General features: G+C 43.2%; 1 protein-coding gene across 3 annotated transcripts in view; it reads right to left on the bottom strand.

Moving 5' to 3' along the window:
* LOC126530659 (luciferin 4-monooxygenase-like) overlaps positions 1 to 19,043 on the bottom strand; it is a 110,309-nt gene that overhangs the window by 64,080 nt on the left and 27,186 nt on the right. For all 3 annotated transcript variants that reach the window (XM_055070689.2, XM_055070690.2, XM_055070691.2), the window contains exon 5: positions 15,756 to 15,958. In XM_055070689.2, coding sequence (XP_054926664.2) covers positions 15,756 to 15,958 — 203 coding nt within the window. The remainder of the gene's footprint in view (positions 1 to 15,755; positions 15,959 to 19,043) is intronic.

Here is a 19,043-nt window from a genome sequence, read left to right as displayed (position 1 = left end):
TTGCCTAGCTGGTGTTCAGTTCAGTTTAGTTTCAGTTTATTCAGACATACATTGCCTTGTATACCATTGCCATTGTTTTGTATATCCAGTATTGCGATGGTAGTGTTGTGGGAAATTCGTTGTGCTGTAACAATTTTAAATGCTGGTAACTCGCCATGATGGAAATTATGTTTCAGTATTTCCGTTCATCAACAATTGCAGCTATCGCAGGAATTATGTGAAGTATCGTATATCTGCACACACTGTTCCTTGCGCTACTGCCTTGTCTGGTCTTCTAGGTCACATCAAGCTACGTATGTAGTTTTTAGCCGAAAATGGCCATCCACTGTGTAAACTGGAGAATAACATTGATTTCATTACAATTCAGTGAAAACTCAGCTGTTCCTTTAGGTACGTTGCTAAACATCACAGCCATGTTGCTTTGTGTTCCACGGTCTTTCTAAGTAGGTGGTTTTCTTAAGGCATAATGGTAGACAAGGACTCATTCACAGACTTCAAATCGATGTCGTGTTCTGCGGATCTTGGTGTCTCGACACTTGCCTCTAATCAATATCGACACTTCGCAGGCTTATCGTAAATTAAGACAACAAAAAAGGCATCAAAATGAAGTTTGTACTGAAAACGACGCACGAAGTTATGGCCCTGCACGCATCACTAATAATGTATTAATGCAACGACGCATAAATGAAACACATATTCGCTCGTTAAAACTACGTGCGTCCAAAACCAGGTTTTAATGTTTGCAATACTCATCGAAAGATACCGGCTTATGCAGGAGCTAATCATGTCAGAAATGTAGGCTGATTCGTAAGATAGTACAGTATAAATAACAAACTCCACACTAATGCGCCCAAGGGGACATTGCCTTATTTTGATGTCAACAGCTCTTGTCTTTCAGCGTTGAAGAATAATGGCCTCTAGCCTGTTACTTGCTTCTAGCTTCGCAATGGCTATCCATTCACATATATTCGTTGCTGAGTTCTGCGCCTACTAGAGATGGCCTATGTCAAAATTTGTAGCTTCGAAGTTCTCCGCTCTTGCGTCTGCGGCTTTTTCTGGTAATGTGCATCGTTTCACATAACCAGAAACATTGCAACATCGTGAATTACCATCAGGTTCAAGTTGGTTTGCATTGGGCATCTTACTGTTTCATTAACAACATGTCCTGGTTTCCGTACTGCATAATGTAGTCCATGCCTTCCGAAACGGTAACCTTCTTCGCTACTGAAGAGCGTTACGAGCAATAGAAATAATCACTACAACTAGCTCCCCTTGATATGCGTTAGGTTTTATAGCAAGCTTTATTTTTCTGCAGTTTATAAAGATGTTGGCAATTTGAGACGTTAATGTGGTGCGCTCCTTCTGCACGCCTTTCCTTGTTCTTCTGCGGTAACGTAGAGAACTTAATTTTTCATTGTGGTTCCACAAGTGTTTCGGCTATCTCATCAAAATGCTGGGCCGTAACCCATATGTCTTCTTTTGTATACACTAGTTCTCATTATATGTATTATATACAATTATATACATCGTCAATAGAAGCCTACTTGCCTCCATCTTTCAGCGTCATCTACAAGTGGTTTTTTCACCAGTGCAATTTTTACTATCATCGTCGTTAGCCCCGTCATCTTCAGTACTCGGTTCACTGTGTATGAGAGTGTTCTTGCTCACACTCTCTTCTCCGTAAAGCAATCAATGAAGAAACGTGCCCGCTGTGTGGGTGATGTGTATTCAGTCCTGTTTTACATTTACTCCAGTGGAAAACAGCCGCATTTGTGTAAAAGAATGAGCTAACTTTTTTTATTGGCAGCTCTACTTCCGTTAACTACAAGTTTGTCGGGATTACTTGTTGCTGACCCACAGCTACCATCGCGGCAGTTTCGTTATCTAATGTACCGCCTAACGCACTATTCCTAAACGAAAATACTCGACGTGCGACGGGTTACGAAGTGGCTCAGCTTTTAGACCACAGCTCTTAGGCCCCCGTTCCTGCGGCGAGCATCGGCGTCAGCGAGGTTTCTTGTAAGCGAGTGAACGAACACAGCGAAAAATTAGAGCGAAGACGCAGCACAGGAGGCGATGAAAAAGATGTCCCCGTTTCGCCTGAAAGGCCAAACGTCGATGGCGATAGTAAATTAGTCGACAGCTATACGAAACAAGCATAGCAGTTTTATAGGCCGTATTAATTTGCAAACATTGGCATATTACGTAAATTACCAAGCATGGTCTGACACTCACGCAAGCAATAATGGACCCATCTCTCTCGCTGACTCTGAAAACTCGCTGTCAACACGATGCAATGTAGAAGCGCTGCTGCAGCAGGGATGCTGCCTCTGGCATCATCGACAAGCCGTGAAAACACAGCACATGGCGGACTCTGTCCCCGTCACATATGGCTTTCAAGATACAAGGACCAGGCGAGCGGGCACGCGTGGCCACCCGGCCTCCCCCCAGTAGAACGCGTCCCTCTACCTCCCCTCTCTCCGGAGGCTTTCGCGCAACGGAACACGGCACGCTTCCGCCTTGCTTTGCTCCATTGCATGCGCGAGATTGAGCGGCGATCGCCGGCTCACCCTATCGTGGGGGGAGTGGCAATGGCTCCCTCACTCACACAGTATGATGTATACACAGAAAATACGGCGCTTGGACTTCATACGGAATCTCATGGTGACGGCAACGACGTTAATACACCGTGAGTGTCCATATTATTGCGATCACTATAAAAGCAGGTAGAGCGAAGACAGCACGATGAAGAAAACGTGAGACGAGGGTATGGTGAAAGCGTGAGAAGAAAAGCGTAGTGCCGCGCACGAGGGGCATTGCGGAGACGATGGCTACGAGACGGCGCCAGAGTAGCGCGCGTCAAGGGTATGGAAGCAAAGCGCTGGCATAAGCGGGGGTTCTCTGCTGGTCTGAATTGTGTCCCCGCGTCCCCCACGCGTTGCCTCTAGCTGTCTCCAGTTTAGCCGTATGAATTTTCAAACATTGGAATATTAACTAAATTACCAAGCATGGTCTGACGCACACGCAAGCAATCATGGACCCATCTCTCTCGCTCTGACTCTGAAAACTCGCTGTCAAAACGATGCAATGTGGAAGCGCTGCTGCAGCAGCGATGCTGCCTCTGGCATCATCGATAAGCCTTGAAAACACAGCACGTTTGAAAAAAAAAATCATCACCAGGGTAGCGAAAACTCAGTCACAAAGTCACAAAGTGGTTTGAGGCCAGAAGGACGAAGTTTAGGCAAATATATAAACTAACCATGACTCCCAAGGTCCCTCCACACTTAGCTCCATTTTCAACGTGGTGCTTGAGGCAGATTGTCATCGCCAGACTATATATCGCGAAATGAAGACGCGTATACAGCTGCGCTTTAATTTCGCATTAGAGAGTATCGTAATGGTCTGGGATTTTTTTCCAAACCACACCATTTTCAACACGTTGATCCGTCATATATTAACGCCAACAAAGAAAGAACATTGGTATTCCAGCTGATGAATGACGTTTTGAAATTGAGCTCCACGCAGCATGGCCAGGCAACTGCCTAATTTGCAGATCATCTGATTCACAGAACAGTTATGGTGTGCTCTGATAAGGTAAGACTAAGGGGACTCCCGGCTATTTTTAGTTTTCAACGAAATTTTATATCAGGTCGCAATGGGTCGGTGTAGAAAGGAATCAATGTTTGTTTTGCGAAACTTAGCACGGATTTCTGGAAAAAAAAATATTGTTTCAATAAAAGGCAAAGCGTATTTTAACGACCTGCAGGTTTTATAGGTTTGAAGGCCTTTCACTCGAATATTACCGCGTTGAACCCCTACAAGGAACTCTCGGTAAATCTACACCAAAAATACTATCGGCCCATTGGAAGTTTATTTAAGGTCACCAAAAGTACGTTTTCCACAAATTGCCAATGTTCGATTTTCCAGCAACTGCTTCTGAGTGACCCCGAAACCAGGGTTCTTTTGGCCATTTCAGCTAATGCGATGAAGCTAAAACTTATTTCTGACAATTACTGAAAATGATTTTCGCAATCTAAAGAAATAAGTATGCAACTACACCGCGTATTTATCACCTTCTAAAATCCCATAAATGCCAAAACTCCAAAAAAAGAAACATAAATTGGAACAATTTAGATGCGTTTGAATGAAAATCATCGCGAGGGTAGAGAAAACTCAGTCACAAATTCACAAAGTGCTTTGAGGCCAGAAGGACGAAGTTTAGGCAAATATATAAACTAACAATGACTCCCAAGGTGACTGACATGCTATCGCATCGGAGTTTCGAGGGCCCACATGTGCATGGCGGTAAGCATAAAGAAAGTCACCTAATAGAGCTTAGATGGTGACACGCGTGTTTTGGGACACGAACCAAAGGGTGAACAGAACGGAGCAGAACGGGGAACCTAGCCGTACAATTTCACGCATTAAAATAAGTGCCACCCTGCGTTAGTGAATTAGAAGGCCATTCTGGAAAACGCCACGTCGTCTCGATGCCGGCAACACCACTTGGAGTTAACGCATGTCGTTCGACTGGGATCACATTAGAGCTATACCACAGCTCCATCTTAAGCTTCGCGGGACTTCTTCCCTTCTATTCAACAGAATGCCTAATGTAGTCCGGCGTTGGGGAGCTTAAATACAAGACGTTTTTTTTAGGGTGGCGACAACACAAAAGTTTGAATCGCTTTAACAGTTATTTGTCATCAGAATTTCCTGGGACAGATTTTGATCGGAGGTGCGGTTAACAATGAAGTCCATATGTCTCTTTTTTTACGCTTAGACACGTATCGAGCTTTCGCAAAATTTAAGAACGTTCTCTAAATTAGTTTATTATGCAGAGAATACCGCGCATACATGTTGATTATATACATTCCTTTTCTACGTGAATACATCAAACACACCGCTCGCTTTTGTATGTTGTGAAAAACACATAAATCAATAAATTAAATTTCATGGTGGCATGCACTTTGTGGCAAACCCGCCGCAGATACATAGTGGCTACGGCTTTGCGCTTGCTAAGTGCGAGGTCGCGGGATCAAATCCCGGCCTCCTCGGCCCTATCTTGACGAGGACGAAATGCAGAAACGCCCGTGTACCGTGCAGTGCGTACACGTTACAGATCCGCAAGTGTTCCAAATTAATCCGGAGTCCTGCAGAATCTTTTCTTTGTAGTAACAATATCGGAAGTGAAATAGCGAAGCGTATTCCGCAGTACAGTTTGTTCATATTTGACGCAAAAGAAAGAACGTTTAATGTGATTACAACATATTTCTACATCTATCTATCTATCTATCTATCTATCTATCTATCTATCTATCTATCTATCTATCTATCTATCTATCTATCTATCTATCTATCTATCTATCTATCTATCTATCTATCTATCTACTATCTATCTATCTGTCTATCTATCTATCTATCTATCTATCTATCTATCTATCTATCTATCTATCTATCTATCTATCTATCTATCTATCTATCTATCTATCTACTATCTATCTATCTATCTATCTATCTATCTATCTATCTATCTTACGCTGACTCAGTGACTCAAGTTGTATACCGCTCGGACCACAAGGTATGTGCTTGTGACTTGATGCCGTCTTTGTCATTCCAGCTTCGTTATCTGACTCTCCTAATGTCGTCGTTATACTGTGTGAAGTACATAAAAAATAAGAAACACACAATAAGTGTACAAGAAATTCGTTTACATCTCGAGAGAATGCTATTCGCCTTAGATTGCGATTCACCGTAGATGACTTGCCCAATTTTTTTCAGTTTATTGTTTATTGCGAGGATGATTTCCCTTTTTTTTCGGGGTATTAATGCCACTAGATGACACAAGCTCGCGCCTAAACAAGAACTTAGTGGTTAAACAAATGTAGTGACATCATACATAAAAATAAAGAATAAAATAAATCACTTAGAAGCGATAATAATGAGTTCAAGAAAGCAGGCCAGGTGGTATTAGCATCACATATGAATTCGCACCTGGAGAATTCAGACAGGTATATAGATTCAACGGTTCTCTAATACTGTATGCGGGTGATGAAAAGAAATTTACAGCAGTCAAGAGAGGAATAGGTGTCATACACAGGTAACGTGGCAATGTGGAAACTGGCCGTCATATATCGGCAACGCCTCAGCCTCAGAAATTGTCTACGAACAGCTAAACAAAATGATAACATACGAACACAGAAAACTAGCCTATGTAGCGATCACAAACGTTTAACCTTAAAATTTGGGAGAGATACGAATTCAAAACACAAACCATTGGTAAGGTCACTCGAAGTTCCAACAAAATATTCCCAAACGGCTATAAGGGTTAAAGACACTAACATCTTCGAAGAAGACGATGCGAGGCGGTACATAACCGACGTTAATAGAGAACGCTTCTACATGGAAGAAAGCATACTTCATACACAAAATGATACAGGAACAAAAGAGATGACTGAGAGATCAAAATTTAGTATACGAATCTGTTACTAAAAAAGAAAGCACAGAAAAATCTCCCTAATAAGACGGCTGAAGAGCCCGCTGTAATCTGAATAGAAGCAATTTTTATTAGAACGAAGTAAATTTTTAGACTTCGCTAAACGATTTGATAAGGTATGTCATAAACTTCTACTTTATAAATTAGGTCAGCTGAACTTTGAGTCTAACATCCTAAAATGGATTCAATGCTTCCTATCTAATCGCTCTCGACTTGTAACTGCGAACGGCCATAACTTCGAACCTCGAAGCTTAACTTCTGGTGCACCTCATGGTTCAGTACTCGCGGCTCTTTTGTTTCTCATTCATATTAACGACCTCCCTTCTTCACTATCAACTAACATTCACTTATTTACTTATGATTGTGTTATCTTTCGTAAAATAGCTGATGCAGAGGATGATAACCAGCTTCAGCCTGATCTAATTAGTGTAGCAAACTGGTACAAACATTGGCTAATGGAACTAAACGTTGCCAAATGTAAAGTGGTGCGGTTATCTCGACTAACTAGCAGCGTGCATACATATTACCTAAATAATGTTCCCCTGGAAATAGTTGACTCTTATAAATACCTAGGTGTGCACATTTCTGCTTACTTATCTTGGAATGTTCATGTCAACTACGTAATTCGCAATGCTAACCACATGCTTGCCTAGTTACGCCGTAACTTTTCAACTGACCCTTCATCCCTAAAAATGCTTTTTTAAACTACCCTCATACGTCAGAAACTTGAATATGCACGCGCTGTTTGGGATCCTGCCATTTACAAACTAATTAGGTCATTAGAACTCATGCAAAATAATTCAGTTCGTTTCATCTTACGTAATTACAACAGAACTGCAAGTTGTCTGCCATGAAAACCAATCTTGCACTTACCCCACTTTCTCCTCGTCGTAAATCGCACGTTTAGTCCTTTTTCATAAATTGTACCATCATTCAACACACCACAGCGAATTCACTTTTCAGCCACAATACGTATCACCTCAAATCGATCACTGTTATAAAGTTGGTGTTGAATCATGTCACACTAAAACTTTTCTTCAGTCGTGCTTTTGCGGTCATCCACGGAATGGAACCACCTTCCTAGTGAAGTCGTATCCATTAACGATAACCAACGATTTCGATAGAGCAGTTCTAGCTAACATTGTGTAATTGAAGCATTTTCTTGTTCTTGTTGTTTACTGTATGATTGTAACTTCAGTACTCTTGTATTTACCACGTTGTCTCAGTTTGCTACCAATTTATGATGACGTTATTAACACTAGCTAAACCTGTATGATCGGAAGCCTTTCGGCTTAAACGTTCTAACTGCTTGTATTTGTTTTTTTGCTTATTTGGTGTAACCCACTCCCCTTGTTGTGGCCTTTGGCCGTGAGAGTAATACTAAATAAGTAAATAAGTAAATAGGTAAATAAATATATATATAAATAAAAAACTCGGTCCATAGAGCAAGACACTGCTGATTAGGTATGCCTTAGAGCAATCTCTCTAAATGAACGAAATTCTGGTTGAATGACCTGAAAGCCAGATCAACCCAATATCCAAAGACGAAGGCGATATGAATAAGACGAGCTCGCACATGCCAGTTAGAACCACGTCGGTCATATACAGAATGGCAATGCAAGCCAAAAATTTAGAACCGTCGAAGTGGCTGGAGAAAAATGAAATACTTGGGGAACTACACAATGGGTTGGGACCAGCCGGACGCGCATTGCATATTATGCTTCTACTAACTCAGTGCACATAGATTTCAGTAGCGCAGAAGAGACTTTTATGGACAGCATTTCAATATATAAAAGGACTCAACAATAACGCTGACTGGGAATTGCTATAGAATGTTCTTAACATTAAGGCATATGGGGACAATTTCGTGGAGCTGCTGAAGGAGATATGTAGAGACAACCGAGTACGATCTGTACGGGGAGGTCGAAAATACAATGAAGTGGTGGAAGTTCAAGGACTGAAGCAAGGATATCCTCTGTCTCCAATATTCGCGTTTTATGTTAAACGTATAGAAAGACGACTAGAAAAAAGGAATTAGTGTTTTACTTATACCACATGCGTAATCAACAAATGGCAGAAGAGAAGGTCGACGGAATGAAGTATGCATATGACAAAGTGCTACTAGCGGATAATGCAAGAGGTTTACGGACACTCGTCAATATCAATGGCAACGAAGCGACAAACCAATGCCTTAAGTTTAGCCGAGAGAACTTGGGAATCATGTTCTTTAACGAAGAGACGAGCAATTACGTGGTGTCAAACGAAGGCCGAATCATACCCACAATCCAGAAATGTAAATACCTCAAAGTATACATAAAGGATGGAACGATTATTCAAGCACCCGCCAAAGATAATCTGGAAAGAAAGGGGAAGCGGAATGCAGCAATAATGAAACAGAGTATTTGTGGCCAGAATAAAGATGAGGTGGTGCATGGAATGTCGAAATGAGTAATGGTGCCAGCGCTAACATTACCAAATGTAATTCAGTGCATAAAATTGGATATCTTGTCGGTGTTGGAAGTTAGCCAAAGACAGATAGCCCGGTTGGCTTTGGGAGCCCACGGTAAAACTACAACAGAGGCAGTGAAGGGTGACATGGGTTAGGCCTCTTGTGAAGTCCGAGAAGCGCCGGGTAAGTTTTGAAGAAACACTCAGTAGCATTGATTAAAATAAATGGGCGGCCAAAGTGCACAGGTATCTACGCCTGAAAAGTGTGGAGAGAGAATGAAAGAAGAGGTCAAGAAAAGTGGCAACCAAGTACAGGGTAACTCAATGTATTATATCACCGCAGCGGTCGCAGGCCGTCGACCGACATATCGTCGTATATTTTACTAGTCATCTTGTGATGCCCCAGCTGTGCGACTCATACCACTGGAGCTGCGCTCCAGTCGTATGGAGCGCAATCTGCTCTGTTCAAACACGATAGTGGTGGTATTACAAAAGGGACTACTGTTCAAGTGCACGTGGGTACGCTTGCACACGTTGTATTAAATAAATTTTTTTCTCTGGTGAACGAGCCCTGCAACCTCCCAAGAGGGACGGAAATTAAGTAATTAATAATTAATAAACACCTCCACAGAAAACAGCTTAATGTGAGAATAAATCTATGTAAGAGTTATTTACGAAATACTTGGTGCTGTCTAAGCTATCTGAAAGAAACAACCGGATGTGTCAAGGGACAGCAAACAGCGATTTGTGCAAGATGGATACGAGAAATAAGTGTTATGCTAAAAGGTGCGCATAAAAATCTATTTATTTATTATTTATTATTTAGGCAAATTTCGTTTAGCCTTTTCAAGCAGTAAATATAAATATATATTGCTATAATGATTGTTGATCAAAACGACAACCAAATGCATCACTATATATACTGTGACGAGGAAACCATATGTCGCCTTAAGGAAGACAAGTCCACTTGTCGAAATTTCGGCGGCTGCTTTCCCCTTGTTCTCGTTTTGGTCATCCTCTTGAATTTTCATCTCCTGACTTCCCCGTGTTATACTGATTGTTTTACCACGGGAAGCTTTTGCTATTGTTACTTCAAATTATTCGACCTGTGGTAATGTCGTGTCTGCTGAAGGATGAATCGTAACATAAAAACGTAACAACTGTTTATTCGATTAGCGATGGCAGCGGACGAGCATACCAACGCGACGCTCGTCTTGGTAGCGGAAGGAAAAAGCAAGTCTTCCCAGCCGGGCAGCCTGCTTTTGTAGCCACCGTCGCTGATGCATACCTCGGATGATGCAGTGGTGGCGCTGTGTTCTATTGATAACACAGTCCAGCGTGTAGCCGTGTTACGCTGGGCCGGATGATAATAAGGCGGAGGCTGCGCGGAAATATGCGCAGTGTGTGTCGGCACAGGTCATTATTGTGATATTTGCGTGACATCGCGATAATATACCACTCGGTTGTACTGCATGGAGTCTGTAATCTGTGCCCGCCATTTATACTATTCTGAGACCGCCGACTTCTAGCCAAGAGAACTGTTTTCTAGCACACGAAATGTTTTAGTGTTGCTGTCCCACTCGACTACAGCACAGCACGAGCAGCTGTGTTTCAAGTTCTAGCGAACGTGCCCCTCTTTAGCAGTAAAACATGTTTCAGCGCCAAATTTGTATTCTTCCTTCTCCGCGGAGCCAATGAATTCAAAACGCGTACATTTTTTCTCCGCAATGTTCCAAAGTGTGTAAGCGAGCGAAATGCAATAATGCACATGTACTGTGGATTTCGCGCAATCTAAGGAAACTCAAGTGATCGAAATTATTTTGCAGTCCCCCACTACGACATGGCTGAAAATCATATTGTGGCTCCACCACGTAAAACCTCACAATTTGTTTTATTCCCCTTTATAATGTGCAATGCTCAGATGTCGCTAATGCGAGGCTTTGGTATTTTCTCTTGAATGAAAGAAAGATAGGGAATGAACTACTCGTGTCATTTAAATTCAAAATTAACGCCCCGTCAAGTGCATCAGTGATTTTAAAATGTATAAGAAGCCTTTTTTAATCCTATCCAAAACAGGAGTTATCATGGTGTGTTCCGCGTTTGATGGCAGAGATGGCTGCCACATCTTTTGAAGTCGCCTTCATTATCACCGCAAGCTGGTTCACACTTCACCAGCAATAATACACAGACAGCGGAGTGTTACTTTGATCAGAAAGATATATTCTCCGCCAGTCCCCAGTGACAATACATTAGAAATATTTAATTGCCCGTGTTAACAGCCATAAGTGAATTCTGCAAAATGAATCCTCTCATATTACTGCTCAGGTGGCTCTCAATACAGGGGTCTTGCTCCGATTTGCCTATTCACTTGGAGTTGTTAAATGAACTTTTTGAATATGTACACGAGCTTTTGCTGTGCTTATTAGCATAGCAACATAATAGCACCCAGTTTTACCAGTGAACTTGGCACTATTATTAGAATCCCCTTGTCCTCGCGACAGATTATATACATTTGAGAGAGTAGTTACAGCCTTGCGCCGGCAGATTCATGTGATCTCACTATTGAAACTGTTGCGCTGTGTCAAGTACAAGACATCTCATTATTGACTGTTCTACAGCACGGTCTATTGCCACCCTTCACCAAATGTCTGAGGCTGGCTCGCCACAGCCTTGCTCCTCTCGTGACTTACTGTCCCAGTGAAGCTGGTTTAGACTTTAGCGTTACGTGTGGCGATGGGCTTGATTCATCTATCGAATAGGGAATTCGCAGAGGATTCGAAGAGGTCATTCGCCGTGTCCCAGTACACACCTAAACGGACGCTCTTTGTGCACCTCTTACTTTTTCATCGTTGCGATCAAACACCGCTTGCTGTCGTCATTCGTTTTCCACTTACCGAGGTTCACGCCTGCGTCCCTCATGATTGTCTGCCACCTCTCGTAGATGTCTAAACGTTCTTCGAAAATTTTTGCATCAATAAGCCATCATCGACGTCAAAAATATTCATCGTGTAGGCTAATGCCCTGCCTTTACGTGCGGTGTCGAAGTGAGTGAATAGTCGCCATTGGCTGAAACGGAGTAGATGTTGACCCAAAGCGCACCGGAGATATACGCCATTCTACTATGTCCTGGCTAATGGGAACTGTATCAAACCAAAGTGGAATACATTTCAATGAGGCTCATGTAACTCGATTTCCTATGTCTGTGTTAATGGTTATGGGGTACTAGAGAAATGCTATCAAGACATGGGACTCTGGTTTTCCCCTTTGTCCAAAAGTCAATAAGGGAGGGGAAACTGTGCGCATTCGACAACTCGTTAAGCACTACTGTAAGCTTTGTGGCATCGATTCCTATCTTATCACTTTTCTATAAGGGACATAGTAGATAGCTCTTCCATTAGGAAAGTTTTCGGGCGCTATTTCCGTGCCGCATCGCTGTAGCTGGCCGTGATGTGGCGATAGGCTTTTAGCCCACTTGCGTAGGCGAGTGAGAGCCGTATCACAGTTATCTCCGTGTAGATGCTTGCGCTGTTCTTCCTACGTTAGCGCAACGCTATACCTACCATTAGATTTGCTGATTATCTTGTGGAATAGCTCCAGAGATTTGTAGTCGCTTTGATCAGTGATACCCATAGCTTCGATTTTCCTAAACGGCTGCAAAATCAGTGAATTTGTTTTATTGCGAGAAATACTCTTCACCAATAGTGCATAGACGATCGAGTTCATGTCGAGTTTGATGAATACTTTGTATCGAATTAGTCTATGGAATACTCTCTGCAGAGACCTGAATAGAGCTCAATGAGTAACGGATAATTTTGTTTACAAGATGATTTCAAGGCTTTTACGTGGCTTACGGAGTCCCTACATAGAATTGTATTGTGAAGTTGTAATTTCCCTATATGCTTCACATCCGACAATAGAACGCTGGCCTCAGCCGTAAAGATAGTTGTTTCCGGGTGGTGTACAGCGGCTTCCGAGAAGGATGAACCGAAGGATGCATAAGATATGCCGATGTGTGACTTCGAAGCGTTTACGTAGAACTCTTTGCAGGAGTGTTTGCACTGGAGTTCTTGGAAATGCGTTGGAATTTCAAGCTATGGAGCATGATTTCTAACTTCTCGAATGCATACAAAACATTCTACAAGGTGCCACTCCAAAGGAGGTAACAAGTTGGTTGGATGCATTAAGGAATGTTCAAGGAGGGGGACATGCATTTAATTGCTAAGCTTCCTCACACGCAGCGAGAAAGGCTGTCTTACAGAGGGACGATTATGAAAAAGTGTAGCACACGTCATATCGTTAACGGTATTAGATCATGGATGTTCATGATGGGTCATGGGTCTTAAGGAGAGCGCAAAACACAGGATGAGCGGTTCACTTCACCGGAAATTGCGCGAGTAAAGCAGAAACGCGCAAGAATACCGTACATCCACGATATCTCAGACTGAAGAAGATTGGCAATAACGCAAATGTAAGCGTCATATTTTCAGCGCCAATCAAGCTGTTCAATTTGTGCAAGGCCAGCTACTGTGGTTCTGAGAAGCCCAGTTGCCGGACAAATCACAAGGAAGGCTATGTTCTTTGTGAGAACAATATCGTGCATGAACTGCCCCTGTCAGGCGTCAAAAAATACATCGGCCAAACGGGAAGGTGCGTAAATGATAGGTTGCGTGAACACGCAAATTATGTGGGAACTGGAGGAGTGGGACATCTGGCTTTTCACTGCAGAAACCATGGGTGCAGTCCTATTTATAATCAGTGCACTTTGATAGGAAGAAGCGCAACGCAACCAACACGTGAGATTATTGAAGCGGCGAAGGTCGCTAGTTTGGGGAACGCTTGTGTTAGCGCGCTTTCAATCGATCTTTAAAAAAAATCGATTTTTTAAACGTGTCACACAGGGTGGCTTGATGGAGATGGCATTTTAATCTTGCAAGTACAAAAAAATCTTTCGCCTATGCATGGTCGCTTTTTCACCTTCGATATCATGTTAACTTTCCATTACACATGTCTCGTTGCTGTCTCATTTAATTAGGAACCAGTACAGATGCGCATGCGTACGCTGTTGACCGTTACGTATATATATGCATGCCGCTTCGTAGAATAAAATAATTGTTGGAAGTTAGCGCTGTGCCAGCGTCGTACCTCTGTCTCTCATCCCTTTTGGTGCGCTAAAAACCTAAAAGCTGTGGCCAAAACGCTGGCATCTGAAGCACCCGAGGGGATTCGGCACGTATGGCCTAACACAAAGTTTGATGTACCCGTCGTCGATGGTCTCAGGCAGAACACATGAGTCGAAAGTTAGTATCAGGGGCTTTGTCTGGGTTTCCTTGATGTCATGCCTCATCTTAATTGGGTTTACTTGGGTGACGTTCTGCTCACTGAAGCCCTCCAGAACTTCAACTTCACTCAACTCCAGCAGATCACTATGTGAGACTATGCGACGGGTGGTATTCATAGTGCCGTGTGGAATTTCTGGTACCTGGGCATCACCAAATGACAGTACATTCGGCAGTTTTTCATACTGCTTCTAGTTGCGGAGCTCCAAGAGGAGATCACCGCTTGCTATCTTGGCTGCTTTATATGGTGTACTATAAACTTCGGTGAGCGACTTAGAAAGGAGGAATGGTGTGATTTTTCGGCCTGGTTCGTTTGTTTTTCAAGATCGAATGGCATGGAAACGAGGAAACGATTCTTTTTGACGACCAAAATAATCGAAGCCTTCATCGGTGCGCCCCCTCTCCAGGGAGCGATCAGGTAGTGGGGATAAAGAACAAGCCATAACAGAGAGTATTTTTCGGCAGTAACGCGAGCCACCCTCCGTGAAGCCCAACAAAGGAATGCTGCAGGACCTATGAAACAGGCAGTGCATATGACAGCTGTACGTCACAACTATAACCGAATATGACATGAGGGGAAAGAAGAAGGCATAAGAGAGGGTATTTTTTCGAGTAACTCCAGCCACCATCCGTGAAGCCCTACAAAGGGACGCTACATGATCTATAAAACAGGTCCTGCAAATGGCAGATGTACGCAACCACTATAACTGTATATGACATAACGTAGTATGGCTACTCAAACAGCGTCAACCCTTGCTGCCTAGAAAATCGGAAGTAATGCAGAAGAGATGCGAAGACAGAGAAGATTAAAAGTGAGAGAGAAAGGCGAAGAGTGTAGAGGAGGATAAGAAAAGGTAGCTACCGATTTTGCCCCAGATGCGTAACTCCGGATGTGCCGTCTACGTGAAGCCGAGGCCAAATTGGTTTGTTGCCTCTACCCAGGGGCCTTAAAGGTCCAGACTCTCAGCATCAGCTCAACCCTCAGTATCCCCCTTTCCCCAGGCACGGCTGAGTCGGGCGCGGTTAGACGCAGGGGGGTCCTGCCCCCGTGTGCTCGCATACCTGGTTTCGCAACACACCAAACGCCTGATTACGCAGACGCCCCGGCGGGGAATAGCTTATAAATTGGACTGGTAAAGTTGTTAACGAAACTTCAGCAGCCGTTACCTGGCGAAGGCGGCCTTTTGTTGTTTCAGACGCCAATTAATATTTAAGGACACACGGTTATTCGATTAAACATTTTGCGCCAGTTGTGTTATTCGTGAGACAAAGAATAACCGATCTTTTTTCCATAAGTTGTTTTGAGTACAATAGAGCCGAGACACTGCCACATTTCACTCTTGCTCGCAACAAACCTGCCAAGGAAGGTTGTATATTACACGTTGTTAGGCCTTGCCCATACAATAAGAAGATTATTATGTTTACAACGATGATAATAATCTTGATGAGGTGCGTGCAAGACCTCGGCGCTTACTTACGTTGTTGTGTAGAAGGCGGCCACGTAGTTGTGATGCGTGATCTCGGCTCCCTTCGGTAAGCCGGTGCTTCCAGAAGTGTAGCATACAGCGAGGACTGTGTCGCGAGGGTTGCTGACAGGGAACTCAACGAAATCTCGCTCGTCCAGGTCTAAGAACTCGGTGACTGAGACAAAGCCGGATGCAGGTCCCATGCAGAAAAGACCCTGTTGAGAAGGGAGTATTGCTTAAGTTTGCGCCACAACTTCTTGGAATTTATTACGATATGACATGGTTGCTTGGTGACCTAAGTCACCAGAGTCACAATATGCGTTATTTTGACAAAACCGTAGCTTTACGGAATAATTACGTACACGAGATACCGAAGCAAAAAGCTGGGGAGCACTTTTCAAAAATAAACATAAGAAAATAGTACATGTCAGCAGTTGAAACTACTCCTGAACAAGCAACAATGAAATGTTTGTGACATATTGGCACGTCGTAGTGACGGAGACTAATACCAGAGTCCTTCCATGTTTTTCTCGTCACGAAACTCCACCGTCACGCTATGGGAGAGGTTCATTTGCTGCCCAAAGGTGCCGCGACGCGGCGCCACTGTGCCACACAGGGCATCGTTTGCGTACCGAAACGCGTGCGCAGTGTGAGGCGAGCTGAGGGATCGGGTGGGTTCTGTACATGTGCTGCGTTATTTTTCGAGTGCTGGGCTGTTTAGTTGAAGCGGCGGGGTGGGACAACGATGCCGAACACGTGTTGCAAATAACAGCTCTGTGTTCTGTGTTTGAGCTCTTCTGTGTAACAGCTGAATTCTGTGTTTGTGATATGGCTACTTGTGTTCGTCTGAGAGCTGCTTTGCCATGTGTTATGAAATGCTTATGCTTTACACTTTCTTTTTTATAGAAACAATCGATTATGTATTCTGTATTTATTGCCATTCGTTTGCTGGTGTTTGTTTTCTGCTCCCCAATGCATATCTCTCACGTTTGATGTTATTTCTTTATGCTTATTATATCAGTGTCATGCTTTTAACAAACTTCTTGTATTGTGAATGGTGGACCATTCGTGACCTGACGCCTCTGTGCTGTGTGTATTTCGCTCCGCTTATTTTACATGATAAATAAATGATCGTGCTTGTTTGTTGCTTTTGCACCACCACGTTCTATTTCTTTTCTTAATCAAATTATAAAGTTTTTAACATATTGCAAATAGTGGCGCATTAAGAACCAAAATACCTAGTCTCGTCCTTTTTGCGTCGAAACCACGAGCAGCGTGAATAAGTGCTGGGCTTACGTACTGACGGTTCTAAACGACTGCTTGCTAAGGCAATTGCCTAATTAAAATACAGCTAGTTTCAACTGTGCAGGTCCTAACACTTCACGTTCGTCTTAATCCGTTGCTAAAAGCCACACCGAAGACATTTAGTAGCGAAGTTTGTCTTGCATTAATCCTACCTAAATCTCATTCAGAAATGGTATCGCTTTGCAGAGAAATCTTGAGCGCACGGAGCAGCTCAATTTCCCTTTCTTTGTCATTAATTATTCTACGGTACGGTAGCAGCCCTTTGCAATAACAATTTCATTCTTTTGATCTCCTCATAAGGTACTGCCCACAGTCAGAGTCCTTCTCTGCCACTGTTTAAGAGAAATTTAGTGAACAGCTGTGCTCGGCGAACAATCTGGCGCTATGTTCAACGGAGAGTTGGAGCTTACTTAAGGGTAAGCGGGGGTGCAACAGCCCATATGTTTCCATGTAGTGATAAGTGGAACCACTGGCGCTCTGTTGCGAATGCGCGGCGTTTAAATTCAGGCAAATATGAAAAAGTGGAGCCCACGGAAGTGTTGAGGCGAGCAGCGACGATGAAATTTGGGCCGAGACCGCCCGGCCGTGTACAGCGTACGCATTTCTACGGGGGCGAAATGCAAAACACCCGTTTATTTAAATTGAGGTGCATTTTAAAGACATTTAGTAGCGAAGTTTGTCTTGCATGAATCCTACCTAAACCTCATTCAGCAATGTCCTTACGTTTAACTACAGTTAGGTGCATTTTAAAGGATCCCAGATGGTCAAAATTAATCCTGAGTCCCCCACTACGGCGTGCCTCATAATCGCATCGCGGTTCTGGCTCTTAAAATCCCAGATTTAAATTTTTTTTTTTTTTCTGAGACCGCCGCAAGCTCCATGTTATGAGCGGCTTTTTTTTTCGTCCCGGGCGCTCATATCATGGCAGAAGCCGCACTCAGGCACTAATTTAAGCATATTCAATGTTAGAAATAGTTACGTGAAACTAAAGCTACGGTTGAGGAAGTTGAGAAAGCTAGAATACCGGGGCTGCCCCACATACAACCACAGTGGTAGCGGCGATCGCATGCCCTCTTATGCACGGTTGCGCCTCTAGCGACGGGCGCTGGCTCTATATGAAACTGAGGCGGCAGTTTCGTGACCAGAAGAAAAAAAGAATGGAAGGACTCTGCTAATACTGTAGCAAAAACTGAATCACGAAAGTAACCCTTTATTGAGCGAACGTGTGGCCAGAAAAGCAAGCAACAGTCAAGCGCAATGACAGCGGCGAGCACAGTTAGCGATTATCGAAAATCTGATCAACAGGTCAAACGAGACGGGTTTTGTACATGACTGGGTGAAGGTTCCAGCGTAATCACTGGTGCCCGCATAAAGAAAGTACTACACAACGCGTCGGGCATACAGTCCGATTACACAAAGTCCGGTTATAACAGACAACGAACAGAACCACCGATGACATTCTAGAAAGTTGCAATACATGTAGGTACGTCCTGCGCTGAGGGATAGCGTTTTCCATTTGTTTGCAGTGGCAAAGCGGTCACCGGAAAAGGATCAACACGTACACGGGTTATCATATAAGTAGTTAGCTAAAAAAATAAGAATGAGCGTTTAGCGACTGATTTTAGATTACCTTGTTAGATGCCTATGAAATATAAAGGTAATGATTACCATGGGGCACTCATCTAATAATTGCGGGAGGTAGTATTTGCACAGTAGGCACGCCAGCTGCATGTACATTCTAGCATAAGGAAAACTAAATGAAGTCATATGATATTGATCGAAATAACATTTATGAGTTACAATATCACTAGGCATCGGCAGAAGATAAAATATATTCTTTAATCCTTCTCTTGTACTCGTGCAACTCCAATTTTTTACATCCAGTTTTGGGGTGCTTCAGAAAGCCACGATTGAAAAATGGGCCATCTGCTTGACGCCATAGATATATATTTTGGGTTAAATGAAGTTCTTGCTTAATGAGCAGCTCGTAAAGTT

The sequence above is a fragment of the Dermacentor andersoni genome, chromosome 4 (genome assembly GCF_023375885.2).
Source record: "Dermacentor andersoni chromosome 4, qqDerAnde1_hic_scaffold, whole genome shotgun sequence".
Classification (NCBI taxonomy): Eukaryota; Metazoa; Arthropoda; class Arachnida; order Ixodida; family Ixodidae; genus Dermacentor; species Dermacentor andersoni.
This window is presented reverse-complemented; position numbering and strand designations above follow the sequence as displayed.